This window comes from Magnolia sinica, chromosome 19 (assembly GCF_029962835.1).
Source record: "Magnolia sinica isolate HGM2019 chromosome 19, MsV1, whole genome shotgun sequence".
NCBI classification, from domain to species: Eukaryota; Viridiplantae; Streptophyta; class Magnoliopsida; order Magnoliales; family Magnoliaceae; genus Magnolia; species Magnolia sinica.
In genome coordinates, this window is record NC_080591.1 from 67,313,234 (window position 1) to 67,330,606 (window position 17,373).

General features: G+C 41.5%; 1 protein-coding gene across 1 annotated transcript; it reads right to left on the bottom strand.

Moving 5' to 3' along the window:
- Positions 1-1,145: 1,145 nt before the first annotated feature.
- On the bottom strand, positions 1,146-16,683 carry LOC131234771 (RNA-binding protein 1-like). Its single transcript, XM_058231722.1, has 6 exons — positions 16,478-16,683; positions 14,694-14,824; positions 14,314-14,608; positions 14,106-14,167; positions 4,867-4,948; positions 1,146-1,574 (listed from the first exon to the last, which is right to left on the bottom strand). Exons 1-6 carry the CDS (start codon positions 16,554-16,556, stop codon positions 1,447-1,449), a joined length of 777 nt encoding a protein of 258 aa, XP_058087705.1. The 5' UTR covers positions 16,557-16,683; the 3' UTR covers positions 1,146-1,446.
- Between the last annotated feature and the right edge of the window lie 690 nt (positions 16,684-17,373).

Sequence of the window (17,373 nt, forward strand, 5' to 3'; positions counted from 1 at the left end):
GATCCGGCATCTGTACACGGGTTGTGAGGTTGGGTGGTTAAATGTGGATGTTTGATTGTTGAATATTGACAAAAATGAATATAGGGTTTGCAGGCATTTGTTGGGAATTTGGAGGAAGAGGGGGGTAATCCAGCCATTGCAAAGAATTCATTTGATTGTAGAGAGAGAGCGCAACTTGAATTAAAGGAATACCAAAGTGAGGCCACTGTTAAAACTCGATTGACCAAAGATGTTGCTCTCCTCCCTGGAATTGGAATATAAACCCAAACTTTGGATACCTTACCAACCAAGGTAAAATCTCTTTTGGAAAATGATGGGTGTGTTTGACGGTGATAAACTCTATATATATATATATATATATATATATATATATATCTGACTTGTTCGTCACTAGTGAGTTCCGTATCAAAACATGCAACTTGCATCACAATGCCGACTGGCAGGCTGTTTACCTGTCCCAATTTGGGGAATCAGTGACATTTTTGGCCGTCCCATAGTGGCGGTGGCTCTCTTGCTAGGATCATCGTAGTTTGTCACAAACATGGGGCAAGGAATACACCAGGACTTTCACCCTATATTTTTCAAAGATGGAAATAAACAAGATATATATATATATATATATATATATATATATATATAAGGCAGGACCCCAAATGAATGACACGCTCATCACTTGTTCCCCAGCAAGCCGATGGACTACATTGCTAGTGATGTGGCTTGCTTGTGAGATATGGTCATGGAAACTCACCATAGAGCTGCCTGAATCGACAAAACACAGATGCAACAGATGGAATGCCAGTACAAGTAAAGAGATTCAAAAGAAACAAGAAAAATAGTCAGGAAAAAAAAGAGAGAGAGAGAGAGAGAGAAGTAATGAAAGCCACCAACTGGAGATACGAGGCCGAAGATTTTGGAAATGTAAGCAAAAATCCCCGCACTGCAAGGGGAGCCATGGGTCAGGTAGCTGACCTGACAAACTCCCAAGTTCTCATCAGCACTATTCCAGTCATCCAGTCCAGTCCAGTCCAGTCCAGGTTTCAACACATTGGTTCATGCACTTAGTTGAGGTGGTTTGGATCAGTGTGTGGTTCACACGCATAAGATGTATCTCATGCACAATGAGGCTACATGTTAAAGGATGCAAATACTGTAATATAACATCAAATAAGTGAGAAATTGTTTTCAGCTTGTAGTAGACAAGCTTCTACATTTGAGATGCGATGTGGTGTAGGATTCAAAACTGATGTACAAGTTTTTTAGTTCAGATCAAACTACTCATTAGATCACATGATTGGAAGAGAAACACTTCCACTCGCCTTTCCAGCTCAGAAGTATTCTGTGATGCTACCTGAGCAACTAAAACTTGCAGTGTCAATGTGCTACAACACAAAAAATATTCCCAAAGACTGGCAACATCTGTATCCAAGGAGAGAACAGGGCACCCATCTATCGCTTGCTACGAGGACCTGACCTTGGTGGACCGGACCTTGGAGGGCCTGACCTTGGACTCGGGTAACGAGCATACTGCAGCCGCAAAATGGACGAGTCCGGATCATGTTCGTCCACTTTATAACCTGTGCAAATAACCAAACTCAAGCTTAAAGATTAATTTGAATTGTATAGAATACCGTCATTGGTTCCACATATATTGGAACCTCATACATGTGAATTTATTTCATTCCAAGTCCCAAGCGATTTAATATTTGAGATACAGAACTTCCTGATTAGATAATTGATAAAAGAAGAATTAAATGTTAACTTCTTACGGACAAATGCCAACATGGATATTTGGAAAGAACATCATCGTCTATTATCTAAGCCTTATCCCAATTAAATGGGGTCGGCTATATGAATCCTATTCCGCCATTCCACCCTATCAAGGGCTATAACTTAACTTTATTCATGAAAGAAGTTGCTATTGGCATTATTTCTACTTCCTTTTGTTCCATATACTGTTCAATTTGTAGATATCTTCACTAAGGCTTTTACTGTTGCAGTTGAATGATGTATTCTTAACAAGCTGGGCATGATTGATATTTATGCCTCAACTTTGGGGGGAGTGTATATAATTTTGGACTATGGGCCCTCTCGCTAGACTGTGGGCCTTCTCTTATTATTCTCTTATTTCTTTTATTAATTTTCTTTCCTTTGATTTTCTTCTTTTTCCCTTGGTTCCAAGTGTCTTTTACGTAATTCGGGACATCACTTATTAAACATAAGATGAGGGCTAGGCACCTAACCCAAGTCAGGAGTTTTTTTTTTCCTCTGACATGTTTATTTTGGAAGTGAAAAAGGCGTTTCCTTCACTTTTGCACTTATCCCATTTGGGAGTTTTGTTGGAGGTGAAAAGAAAAGGAGATTTCTTAGTCCAGCTTTTGGTGATACTCGCAATGTAGAATTGATGGATTCCACTCTACCTAGGGCCATAACTTCAGGAAAGAACCTCGATTTATATTTATATTCTTGTATTTTGGCAAATTATTCATATATTATTATATAATTTCAACATGTCTCTCGTCATGCAGCTACAATTTGCTATACCTTCCGTATTTATGAATCAAAATTTATATAATAATACATATTGTAATATCACTTTATATATATATATATATGTTGAGACTCAAATATTGTATATTTTTCCTCATTTATATCTTGGTTTTATGAACACGATAAGGCTTAATGGTATATTTTATACATGTTTGTGTTGCAAGGTGAGTTTAAGAGCTTAGACTGAAAAGAATGCTAAAAGCATAAATTTAAGGCTCAAGAAACACTAAAGCAAAGAATGGATCTTCGGAGACCAAGATTGAAGATTTCAAAACCCTAAGATCCAAGAAAACCAAGTGGATAAGGAAGTCGAAAGAACAAAGCGCTGAAATTCACTTCACAATTTGTGTCATCGACCACTGTTCGATGACATCAAATTTCTATAAGAAAATAAAGTTGGTTGCTGGACATATTGGATGCAATTCTCGATAAATCGAAGCCATGTTCGATGACTCGAAGAAGATGCTTGATGACATCGAAGGCTGTTCGATGGCATCGAATTTATAGAAGAAATTGAAGAACTTGCTGGACTGTTTTGTACACATTCTCGATGGATCGAAGACCCTTCGATGGCATCGAAGGACTTCTCGATGACATCGAAGGAAGGTTCGATGACACAAGAACTTATGCAGTGCAGAAAAGTTACGCAGTGCGTAAAGGCGCGAATTCCGAAATTCAACTTGTGTTCGATGATATTGAAGGTGGTTTGATGTCATCGAATGCGTTACGCAGAGTTGCGCGGACTGCGTAAATTGAGGCGGTTTTGCGATTTTACGCAGAATAGGCTATAAATATGGGTTTCCTACGGACTTTTTGAGATATCTAGGGTTTGGAAGAGCAGAGCAAAGGGGTGGAGCCGTCATCCAAGAGTTTCTTCTTCTCTTCTTCTTAGTTTTTACTGTTTTCTTCTAGGGTTTTGAATCCAATCATGTCTATGGTTGGCTAAATCCCTTAGCTAGGGCTAAGGGGTGAAGCATGTAACATGATTGGGATGTTTTTCTTGTTTGATTCTTGTTCTTGTTGAACCTCTTTGATTCTAATTTGATATTTAAGGAATACTTTCAGTTGTTAACGGTTTGTTGTGACTCAAATTACGATAGATCTGCAATAGCTTTGAGTATCTTCTTTTCCTGCTTTGAGATTGTGAAATTAGGAAATCCCGTCGTTCACCATCGTCCCTTGGGCATGGTTGGGTGATTGAATCCCTTCTAATCTTCATAATTCTCTTATGATTGATTGTGGAATTGGTATATCCTATTGTTTGCCATCGTCTCCTGGGCATGGCTAGGTGATGGAATCACTTCCAATCCTCACAACTCTCATCTATTGATAATTAGATACATGAGAAATTCAGAGATCTGACAATCTCTTCTTTCCAATTGGATAGGATAGGACTCCAATTCCAATTGCATTCCTTGAATCAAATAAGGAAACATCCTAATAGCTACAAGTGGATCCTTGGCACCCTAGTTCCTACCTTTGAATTTACAAGTTTCTATTAAATTACTCACAATTACTTCCTTATATTCTTGAATTAGATTTAGATCTTCTTCTAGTTCTACTTCTAGTTACTTTCAGAATACACATGAGATTAATCCCTGTGGATTTGACCCCGGTCTTATCGAGATTATTACTACATCGCGACCCTACACTTGGGGTTGTGAACAATATGCACAACTGTGTTTTGGTTTTAAGGTTCTACATGTCTGATGCCTAGTGTCCATGCCCAACACTGAGACATTATCTGCATTCAAGTTACACAGGTTTTCGCCAATTGGTGTCCCATAACGTGGCTGTTAGAGATGCTAAGAGAGTCCTAATTAAATACTCAAAGATGAATTATAGCACTTTTGTGTGGCATATCACAAAGAGGCATGCCCACCCGCTGCAAAGTGTGCATGCACCTCAACCAAGCTTCCCAGACAGTTGTCTACACTGCAGATGCTGCCTAACCTGAAAAGTCACACTTAACCGAACTATCCTAATCATCTGCTTCAGGGCCAGAATACAGATGGTTAAAATATATACTCAACAGTTAAAATTTAGTGAATGTCCACTAATCAGATGGTTAGGTTTGTCTTATGAGTGTTTTCTTTCCTCTTTTTTTTTATATTATAATTTTACACCATCTGTGGTGGCAAGTGGCGACAATGATTTGGATTGCTTGGATTGAAATACGTGCATGCCATGTCTGCATTGGGTGTGAGCACGTAAATGATATGCGATGCTATGGTAGAATGGTACAACTCCTGCAGTTTTTAGCACTACAAAACCCACAACAGAAGTAGAAAACACATGAGGCAAAGCATCACCACTCACCTTGCAAGGCACCCAATGCAGTTGCTGCACAGCCTGCAGTTGTGAAGTCCACAAAACAAAGGACCAGACGATCTCCACCTTGCTGCATGATAGTTTAAAGGAAAGTGTTACAACCAGAGCCAAAATGAAATTCGGATCAAGGAATAATGTGCAAAAAAGATAAACATGACTAGAGCTAAACGCCAGCCACACAGATCAGCCAACAGGTTTGCATGAATAATGGCATGTAGCCAGTGACACACTCGCCATTGTTTGGTCAAAGGTGCTCCTCCAAGAGTGGATGTGAATGGACGGCAGTGGGCATGGACATTTGATCCGAATAAAGGTTCGAATTGCATGCCTATTGTGTTTTATGTGTAGAAAGACTGAAGAAATGGGAGTTCACCTTTAGTCCTTTTAGGAGAGAATTTCAAGGACTAGGCTATTCCCATTGACATGCTTTTCTAGAGAACCAAGTTCTCTGTCGCTAAATGGGCCATTGTCAGGGACAAATATCGGTGGTTTTTTTTCAAGCCCATGGGGGTATAACCCCTTCTCGGCAAAGCCATCTGTGCAGAAAGATTGGCTGCACTGTGTGAGGAGAAGCAATGGGGGATTAGGAAGCGGGAGCAGGAAAGCATTCTGAAATGTTAGCAGGTATAAATAGCCAAGGAGTGCGAGCATGACTCGAAGTGGGAGCAGCAACTGGATAGACGGTTCGTGCAACTAAGCTCTGGGAAGCTAATTATTGAAGGAAGCCCTCATCTTAACTTTCAGTGCATTTTTGGGGATTGCTCGGAGCCTTCATGTCTAGCCTCTTGAATTCAGAAAGTTAAATCTCTTAGGACCTGTTTGATTTTCCTAATTACCCGTAAATGCAATGTAAATGGGTCATTATTACCTTTTACAATAGTTTGTTTGTTTGTTTGTTTGGTTTTTTTTTTTTTTTTTTTGAGAAATTACTGCCTCAAAAATTGTGATAAGTTTAATTGATTTTCATGTATTTGTACACACAGAAAAATGTGGGGCCCACCATGATGAATATGCTATATTCATGCCACCCATCCACTCCACAAGCCCATTTTAGGGCATACGTCAAAAAAAATGAGCCAAATCTACAACTCAAATGGACCACAACACATGAAACAATAGCTATACAACACATGAAACAATAGTTAAAACAGACCTCAACCGTTGACAGTTAATGCCTTTCTAGGGCCCACAATAATGTTTATTTGTCATTCAACCTATTCATAAGATTATACAAACATGTATAAATGGAAAACAAAAAAAAAAAAAAAAAAATCAGCTTGATCCAAAATTTCTGTGGGCCGCAAGCAATTATTAACGGCAAGAGTTCAATTTCCACTTTTTAATCTGGTGTGGTTCACTTGATCATTAGATCTGCCTCATTTTTGGGATCATGCCCTAAGATGAGCTGGCGGAATGGATGGATGGCATGGATATGATCTATACATCATGGTGGACCCCACAGTTTCTGCGCCCCAAATTTTTTCCTGCCTCTGTTTTGCACCACAACTTTTAACCTGTCAATGTCAACTTTGGGATAAGAGAAGGAAATAGCAGTGTAAACAATGATGACTATTTACAATGTATTTACGTTGTAAAATAGACATCAAACAGGCCCTCAGTGTCTAGTTGGGATTCTATGGCTGTGAAGGAAGCAAATGTTGTGGCCAATAGACTCAGTTGTGTGGAACTGACGAGAGGGTCACTCACTGTTGGTCACATGTCACCCCTCTTATGATGGTCCTCTTTGTCCTTTGAATAAAATTTTTGTAGCCAACCAAAAGAAACAATAATGATAATAATCATTGGTCAATCATTTCACCAGGAGAAAGTCGAGCGTTGGAACTGTGCCCGCCACCAGGGAATGGTACCCCAATTTTGACGACTCTTTCCTAGGAAAGCCACCCTTCCAACATCAACATTGGGGTTTTAATTAGAGATGATAAGGGTGTGATTCACACGCACGTCTTCGGGCTGGTTGGTTTGGGTGATTCCAATGGAGTGAAGGCATGTGCTCCCAGGAAGGTCTTAGAATCTTCACTTGCTAATTTTTTAGAAGTACTACAATCAAAGGCTATTCTAAGAGAGTTATTGAAGGGGCCTCAAATGAGCTGGCTAAGCCTAGGAAGTTGGCCTGCCAAAGATTGACACCTGTACTAATGTGTAGAATGCATTTATATTGGTGATCTTCAGTCTTCAAAGATATTCGTGCCATAAGTCAGGGATTAAACATTTGTTTAATCATATGTCACGGACTCATGCCTTTTGTATTTTTTGCTTTCGGGCTTCTTTTAATAAATCTGGTAATGACTCACTTCCTAAGGATGGGGTCACAAAGCTGAAGCCATCTTCTCAATGCTGTTTTGGCCTCTCTGTCTTTCTTTTTTTCTCTCTTGTGAACATTGTTGTTGAATCGCATATGCGATCGCATACTCTCTTTTTTTTTATTTTTAATTTTTTTTTTTTGAAATATATATATAAGGGAAATTTTCAAAAAATTGTAAAAAAAAATTATAAGAAACTGAGGAGAACTTTTCTAAGTTAATAGATAACTAATTTTACATATTTAAAATACATTTGAGAGAGATAAAATCAATTAAACAATGAATTAAACATCAAGTCATCCACATTGAACAATATAGTTAACAAGAAGTAACAACAAAATCAACAAGCTATTGATGACATTGTTGATGACTAGACCAAGGTGAGAAGGAAAACACCGGATCGAATATCAAGAAGATCCAAATACGACAACCTTCCAACCCTTTTCGTGAAAGGATACCCGTCTGGATGGGTACCCCTGAATCTGGAAAGAGTTTTCGAGAGGGCTGGGGCAGTTATGGACGTGATTATGCCAAGATCCAAAGCAATGGCCAATACAGGGGTTTCACACTCATTAGGATGAGTTCTGAGGACGAGCTTTCAAGAGCTGTCGCTATGTTACATGGCCAAAGTTTCAGAGGGGAGAAGCTCCTCGTACAACGAGCAAGGTATGGGCCGGAAAGAAACCTAAAGAGAACGAGTCCAGAACCCCGTCCAAATCTCAAGACTCGAACAACCGATCCCTCCAAAGCTCCCTCCACCTCTACCGCTGACCGAGATGCACTGGTAAATCCTTCCCGTGCCACTCGACAACTCGGGCACACATCTCCCCCAACCGATGCGGTTGTAAGCAGGAAGACCTGTCTACCCATAAAAGGATTAAACTTCCCCCATTCCATCCGTATCAGATCCGATGACATACTCAAAGCTAAGGACGCGCTAAAGGAATCTGTGGTGATCCTTGCTCGTGAGGATGCCACCATCTCTCAAATCTACGACTGGATCGATGAATGCACAACCATCCGTGCCAGATCGTTTACTCTGCATCCCATAGGTTACAACGAAATTTGGGTTAAAGCCGACCCGGGAGTTAATTTGGAGGCTCTGATCGTTGCGGGAGCAATCCACAGGGAAGGACCCGTTACGGGTGTTATATCCTGGAATGAGTTTTCTGCTTTCGGTGACGAGGACATATGGGCCCTTATCTGGGGTGTTCCACTCGAATTATGGAACAAAGATTTCTTCTGTGCTGTTGCTTCGTGCCTGGGTTCCTTCGTCGAGTTGGATTTGAAAACAAAGCGAGGGGTGGAGATGGGTGTCATAAGAGTACGTGTCAACAGAAGAAAGGGAACGCCCCTTCCATCATCCATCGCTATCCCGGTGGTAGAACGAACGATATCCCAGTCCAAAGGGAAGGACCCAATTCCCCCCTGCCTCGCTGGGGTGATTTGTGGCGGAGCAGAATGCATCCGCAACCGCTGGTTCCAAGCTATGGCCATGGTGGGGAAGAAGACGTTATCTGCCTCCCATGCACCCGTGGAGCACCGAAAGATTTCAGCGCGGTAGGTGGTCGCCTTAATTGCTCTGCCTCGTCGATGCCAGACCGCTCGCCACGTGCCTCGTCAATGCCAGAGTGCTCGCCACGTGCCGAAAATCCATCCGCATCCCGATCTCGAGACACCCACCTCCTCAGTTCGCCCATCTTGAGAATCCCACGTGGCGATAAGTCGGCGACGGCCCGACCTCGATTTGCTCGCCTCAACCATCCCGAGGTGAGAACTACACGTGGCGCACCCGATGTTGCTTTTCGATCTCCCGATTCTACTCCGAACAAGGAGATCTCAACACGTCCTATTTGCTTTGAGCTGGCGACCTCACGTGTCGAGATCCCCGCGATTAACTCTCTACCATCCCCATGCCTCGGTTCCAAGCCTTCCTTTTCAGCCGGCTCTGATTCTAGTTCGGTGGGTGTGTTGAGGGTGAAACCTTGTTCGGATCACGAGTCTACTACTTCGGGTCTCGTTCCGATGGTCCCGGACGACCCCGTTCCTACCCATCTTGATCTCAACCGAACACCTGGCACTGGTCGCATCTACCCTACTTCCTCGGCTCCCTATCTCTCTTCGCACGTTCGAATTTCTGCTGACCAGCCCGACGCGAGTTTCAAACGCTCTTACGGTATCGCCTACCAAGAAGACATGAATCTGCACTTGCAGCTGATCCCCTTCGACGTTCCTTCCGAAGACCCGCTCCGGGATGAAGATACGTCCTCCAACTCACATTCCCCATCATCCCCAGACTCTTCCAAATCTGATATTCTATCTCAATCTTTCAAGGGTTCCGAGTGTAACCTCCTTTCTCTGTTTCAAGACTCCCCAGGTACAGAGATTATCATCGCGGAACCCCTACAGATCAAAAATGGAAAACCTGAAGTCAGACTGATAGAGGAAGAGTTAAGGACCTCTCTGAGCAAGAAAATCTAGAGGAAGAAATGGATCCGTGATGCAATGGGACATATTGGGAGATTGTTCGGTCTTTCATTCGGCGATTGTCCGGAGGATTTCCTCGCTCTTTTCCAATGCGTGGAGAATAGCAGCAGACCGTTGGACCCAAATAGAACCCCCCACAAATGGTCCCCAAGGACAGGAAGAAAGGGGAACGTGAAGCGAAAGGTCATCCCTTCACTAACTGCAGATCAACTTCGGTCGAAGATGGAGCCAAGGGTATTCGGGGAAGTGTTGTTCTCTCATGAAGATCATCTTGTGGAATGTTCGAGGGGTGGGGTCCAAGCAAAAAAAAAGTCTTATAAAGAACTGTTGTAGCAGATACAACCCCCACATTATTTGTCTCCAGGAAACAAAAGTGACTATGTTCGATGATCGTCTAATGAGATCGCTCTGGAAGGCCTCAAACGCTCAATGGGTGGCAAAAGAAGCTTCGGGCACCTCTGGGGGAATTCTAATCGCTTGGAAGTCGGCTTTCTGCACTCTCCTGAACAACTCAATGGGTAACTTCTCAGTCACGGTTACCCTGAGAAGCAATGTTCTTGCTGCGGATTTTCTCATTTGTTCAGTTTATGGGCCGACCAGCAACGATTTACGTGATGATTTCTGGAAAGAGATATCAGCAGACTGTTAGAGCTTTTGGGGCCAATATGTTTTGCTGGAGACTTCAACACCATCAGGTTCACAGGAGAAAAATCTTCGAGGAGCAAATTGAAACCTCATATGGAGGCTCATCGATCTCCCTTTATCTGGTTCTCGTTTCACCTGGACGAATGGGAGACTTGACCCGATTTTGTCCAAACTGGACCATTTTATTGTCTCCCCGGAATGGCTTGTCCTCCTCTCTTCCTCCTCTCAGTCCGTCCTTCCTAGGACTACTTCAGACCATTGGCCCATTTGCTTGGCTGCTGAGGAGGTAGACTGGGGTCCTAAGCCTTTTCGTTTTGATATTTCTTGGCTACATGCTGCAGGTTTCAAATCAATGATGGTTGATTGGTGGAAGGCTTCCCAATCTCATGGTTTCGCAGGACATGTCCTCTGTTCCAAGCTAAAGAGTCTGAAAGAAAAACTGAGACAGTGGTCTAGGGAGGAACATCGAAGATCGGAAGAGGAGACGGAATCCATCTTATTACAAATTCAGCAAATCGACGCTCTCGCTGAATGCAACTCTACTCTATGTCCAAAGAGATTCTAGCAAAACGAATACAGCTCATTCAGTCCCTCTCAGGAAAAATTATTCAAGACGAGATCTCGTGGAAGCAAAAAGCCCGGGCTAAATGGATAAAGGAAGGAGATAGGAATACCAGGTACTTTCACTGCTCAGCCAGCATGCATGCGAAGGCCAATCGCAGTAGCAGCATTACTATAAACGAAAATAGGATTGAAGCTAAAGAGGCGATCAGCAGCGAAGCAATATCCTATTTTCAAAGGCTTCTTTGAAATGAAGGTTAGACCAGGCCCCGGTTGGACAATCTCTCATTCCATCGTATCAGTGATGAAGCTGCTACTTCCCTGGAGATGCTCTTCTCCCTGGATGAAGTTAAGAAGGCAGTGATGGCTCTAAATGGAAACAAGGCTCCCGGCCCAGATGGTTATCTAATTCTCTTCTCTCAAGTATTCTGGGATCTTATTCAGGACGACGTGATGGGTTTTATCAATGAATTCCATGACAGAGGAAGACTTTCCAAAAATATTGGGGCGACTTTTATTTCATTGATTCCCAAGTTCCCGGGAGCCTCAGAGTTTAGGGAGTTCAAACCTATAAGCCTCATTGGCAGCCTGTACAAGATCTTGGTTAAGGTTCTTACTAACAGGCTTCAGCTTGTTATAAGTTCGATTATCAGTCCCAATCAATGTGCGTTCATTCCGGGGAGACAGATCACCGACGGAGCTCTCATTGCAAATGAATGCCTCGACACCGTCCATCAATCGAAGAAGAAATACATCTTTTGCAATTTGGACATGAAGAAGGCCTATGACCACGTCGATTGGGACTTCCTTCTATATCTGATGAAGCGCATGGGATTCGGGGAGAAATGGAGGACTTGGATTCGGGAATGCATTAGCTCGGCTCACTTCTCAATCCTTTTGAATGGATTGCTGAAGGGATTCTTCAAAAGCTCTCGTGGCCTAAGGCAAGGCGATCCTCTATCTCCCCTGCTTTTTCTCCTTATCGGAGAGGCTTTATCTGCGATGATCCACAAGGGGCAACTAGAAGGCATCCTCCGAGGAATCCCAATGAAAGGAGTGCTCGATCCAATATCTCACATGCAATTTGCGGACGACATCCTTATTTTTTTGGAAGCAAAGACTGAAACTGTTGCAAACTTGCGAACAGCTATCCGGTGTTTTGAAGCAATTGCAGGGCTGAAGGTGAATATGGTTAAGTCCAAAATCTATGGAATCAACTTGGACAACCAGGAGGTTAAGGCGCTCGCAGAAATAATGGGGTGTTGCACCGGATCTTTCCCAACTTTTTTCCTTGGTCTTCCTCTATGTGTTGGCTTGCCCAAATCCTATCAGTGGGATAAGGTTATTCAGAGATTTCATAACCACCTGTCTGGGTGGAAAAGCCGGTATCTTTCCATTGGAGGTCGCCTCACTTTGATAAATGCAGAGCTCTCTAATCTCCCCACTTATTTTATGTCCCTATTTCGCTGCCCCGCTAAGGTCCTCAAGGTTATCAACTCCCTCAGATGCAACTTTTGATGGCAGGGTAAGGATGGGAAAAAGAAATACAACCTCATACAGTGGAGACAGGTACGTAAGCACATTAAAGATGGAGGAGTTGGTATAAAGGACCTAAAAGTGATGAATCAGGCCCTTTTAGGGAAATGGATTTGGTGATTAGGCACTGAAAAAGATTGCCTGTGGAACAAGATAATCAAAGGTAAATATGGAACTTCATAAGGGGGGTGGTGGACCAGAGAATCATCCTTATACAGGACTTTTGCTATATGGAAAGGTATATGGCGCATGCACAGTGAGATGTTCAATAGGATTGGGTTTGAAGTTGGCAAGGGCGACTGCATCAGATTCTGGATGGATACCTGGTTAGGTAATGCTCCTCTAAAAGACAACTTTCCCAACATTTTTCGGTTGGAGACAAACAAAAATAGTTCCATTGAGGAAAACTACTCTACTCAAGCAGATAGAGTAGTCTGGAACATTCAATGCAGGAGAAATCTCGAAGATTGGGAAATTAATGAATTTGTGGAACTTATGAATTGCATCCAACATGCCCGTATGGACAGCATTATCTGGAGACTAGATAAATCATCTATTTTCTAGATCAGATCTTTCTTCAAGCAGCTATCGGCCGCTAACTATCGGCGTGTGTTTGGATGGTTGGCTGGAAAGAATCGAATCCTCACCATTGATAACCTCAAGAAAAAAGGAATGATCCTCCCTAATGTCTGCTTATGTTGCATGTCCGATGAAGAAACTGTGGATCATCTCCTGATCCACTGCTCCTTTGTCAACTCTATCTGGGTAGCCATTCTATCTTGCTTCAAAATTAACTGGTGTTTCCCTAGAGATGTGGATACATTACTCAAGGCCTGGCATGGTGTCCGACTAGGCAAACCTCTATCCTAGTTATGGCACATGGCGATTTTGGCAACCTAGTGGGCTGTTTGGATCAAAAGGAACAACCGCTGTTTTCAGAACGAGTCGAAGCCCCCTCTCTTAGTGTGCTCCTTTGTTAAGTGTTTCATTGCTGAATGGGCATCCCATATGGATGGGTTTAATGTTGATCTAGCTTTTCTTCTCGCTTCATAGGATCTGCTACCTCAGTAGCTCCCTTCCCCCTGTATTTTTCTTCTTCCTTTCTCTTAATACAAGTTACTTTTCAAAAAAATAAAATAAAAATCAACAAGCTATTTATTTATTATGGTAGAAAATCAACAAGCTATCTTCCTTGAAACTTAAAAGTGCTTGAATCTTGATCTTTCAACTTCCAAGAGAGAGGGAATGTAAGAGAGATTAAGATCACTTGAAAGTAGGAAATACAAGAGAGAGGGAGATTAAGACCACTTTTAATTAAGAAATGTAAGAGAAAAATAGAGTAAGAGAGTTTTGGAGTGAGAATATTGCAAATGGAGGAGATTTGGAAGCCTTTTTATAGACAAAATGTTATTTTTTTTCCAAAAAAAATAAAAATTCAATGTGCCATGGCCAATATGCGATCGCATATGCTGTATGCGATTGCATACATCGCATATTTTCGCATATGTAACACATGCATGCATATGCGATCGCATATGTGCCAGATCGCATATGCGATCTGCACATGGATATGCGCATATGCGATCGCACATGACAACAATGCTTGTGAATAAAATTATGTCATTCATTTTATTTTTTATTTTAAAAAAAAAAAAAGAACTCTAACAGCGCACTTACATATTTAGGTTCTTTGCTCACCAAACGCACTTCTTTGAACCCCAAAAATGGACGAAATATATCTTGACGTTGGTGAAGGATAACAAATGGCCAAGAAACTTGAAGACATAGTCCTCCGATTCTCACAAGTACAAAGAACAAAAGAAGCAAACAAGGACTTCTCATTCGGCAAAGGAAAAATATTTTTTTTGACATGTTCAAAGGATACGAGCTACTTCCCTCTGTGTGCTATCAGGGGGAAGGCCTTCAACAAATAAGGTGCTTGAAGCATCTGGTGGAAGAGGCATTTCACGACCAGGCCTAACCATTGGATCCATAGGGACCTGACCACCAAATCCCATGTTTCTACCATCTGACACCATATCTGGGCCAACAGCTCCAGGACCACCCATCCTAAAAGGTTCACCAATGGAAAGACCCAGCATTCCTCCTCCAACACCCCCACCTAATCCAGTTCCACCAAAGTTGCTACTAGCTCCTCCAGTTCCAAAAGAAGAGAATTGCTGGGAAAAAAAAGTTGTATTAGTAAATGCTAATAGACGAATCCATGAAATGAAAGCAAAGATGAAGGTTGAATCAAGATACTACATTTTGGAGGTAGCGTTCATATGATGCTCCAACGGAGTTTGTGTCTTTTAAAATGTGGAGCCTAGAATGATCCTCATCTCGTGGCAGATAGTTGAGGAGTTCATGGCCAGCAGGTGCTCCAAGGGGGAGATCTACACAAGTCGAGGGCATTGAAATTATTATTTTTCACTGAACTAGCATGACTTAGCAGAAGAATGCACAGTGGTCCAAAAATGCTTTGCAAGTCATAGCATATTCTGTCCAAGCAAAGGAGAGAAGAAACATGCTAATTGCATGGAGGATATAAAGGAAGTAGAATAACATGAGGAAAGCACACTATGGCACCAGCCACAGGTGTTCTGAGCTGAGAATGGTTCACAACATCCCTTGGGAAATATCTAATTTTGCAACAGCATAGACGATGAATTAGTGTAGATAAACATACCTATTGAACTGAAAATGATAGTTCGCAAGAGACCCAGCCATTCATGTTATAGAGGTTCAAACTGAATTCTTAAAATTGAAAGAACCACACCATTACTAGAGCTAAATAGAAACTGTGCTGGGTTTTTAAGATGGCGAAGTATTGGACCAATACTATAATGGCAAGAGTGGTGACTAGACATTGTTTCTAATGAGTAACAGTTTAATGCTTACTTTATATATATATATATATATATATATATATATATATATATATATATATATATATATATATATATATATATATTAAAAAATAAAAAAAAAAAAGCAAAAAACAAACAAAAAAAAAAACAACAACAACAACAAAAGGAAGAAGAAGAAGAAGAGTGGTGCCTCATCCAAATAGATTGAATCAACCAGTTGCATCTAGACACATGGATGGTATAATCACTTATTTGGAATGTCCATAGATTCCAATCCACACTTAAGGCCAATTGGATGATCCTTCCTTAAATGGGATGGTTAGGATCAGCTGATCAAGGTGATTCTTGAGAAAATTGGCAATTTATGACTGGATCCTGGTACATTTGTGTATGGAAAATGCAATTGGTGGAAACCTTCCAAAACAGCCCCACATGGAGTGTATGAAATTCAACCCATAGAACAGGTGTGCACCACCGTGAAAATGGGATGCCTCAAAATTAGGCCGATCCAACCATCACGTGGGCCACACCATAAAAGACATTGAAAAAACTGTCCCCAAACCTACAAATTCAAGTGGCAGACCCCATCCTGGTGGATTGGGCTAATTTTTGGGCTATCCACGATTGCACATGGTCTATTAACAACATCCGCTCCGACTGTCAGGTGTGCCTTTCCATGTTTGGCCCCAAAAAAATCAAGCTAATCCAAGATTCAGATTGGCCACACCACAACACAGGAAACAGTTGGGAGAGAGGATCCTTACCCATTAAAATCTTCAAGAATTTTTTGTGCAGCCCAACATTGTGTTGGTGAGGCAGACAACCACTTGAATTGATGGGTTTTTGGTGTGGGGATCTGATGGTTCTATTGGCCCGAATTTTGGACCATGTGACCATGATGGTAGGGCAACAGCTGTTGGACGGGTTGGATGTCATTGGCACTAAGTGGGCCCCACAAAAGATCAGCACCACAGCTTATAGGGGTGGTATCCGTACACAAACACACACACACGCACGCTGTGGGTGTAGAATAACAAGATTATTTATTTTTAAAATGAAATGAAAATGAAGTAAAACAGAGATATGGAAAAATGGAGGAAAGTGAGAAGGCTGGAAGAGTTAGATTGGTGTTCGTTTGGAATCTAGGGTTAGGGTTTTTGGCGCAGAGAGGAAGCTTACCGTAGTCGGAGCGAGGTCGTTTGGGGAGTGCCGCTGACAAAATATTGGGAGGCTGTTGTCTATTCCAGTAGCTATCCATGGCCGCCGCTGCTGCTGCTAGTGGAGAGGGAGAGGGAGAGAGGGAGAAAGAGAGAGAGGTTTTCTTGCTTTAACAGGAGAAAGGAAAGGGAGAGAATGTAATTCTGTCTTCGTTTCTTTTTTAGGTTTGGACTTATAGCATCTCCTCTTTTAGCCCTAAGACGAATAACACCCTCCCTTACGCATTTCCTCAAATAACACCTCTTTTCTAAATATAGTAAAAACAAGCTGTCATTAATTATTATTATTTGGATGGAAAAACAAACCAAGCTTGGGTTGCAAAATCTCATTTGACAATAGTGATATTACCCCTCTCTCAAAAATATGCAAAATCCAAACACTAATGCCACATGTTTTCTCTCTCTCGTCTCCCAAGCCTAAATCCTAAGTGCTTGTTTGGTTATGAATGCAAACCTGAGAATCCAACCTATTTGCATTGAAAGCATCAAATGTTGTAATAAAGTGTTTGAATTTATTTTTCCTATTTAATAAAAGATTATAACTTATGTTTTTCTTTAAAAATGTCAAACGAAAAGAAAAGAGTTTACTTTTAATGTCATATTTTAAATGATAATTTTAAAAGGAAAAAAAAAAAAATCCCTTTTAAGATTACAATCCAAATAATTGCACATGCAAAAGAAAAGCGTTTTCAAGATTTTTTTTATAGCAAAACAAACTAGTGCAAAGGGCTTCTCAATATTGCTGTTCGTTTTTCTTCAGCTTATATTTGTTTTTATTTTCTCTTGCATGCCCTTCTCTAATTTACCATCAATCCAAATAGGCTTCAAATCATGTTTTGCCAATGAATTTGATTTAGT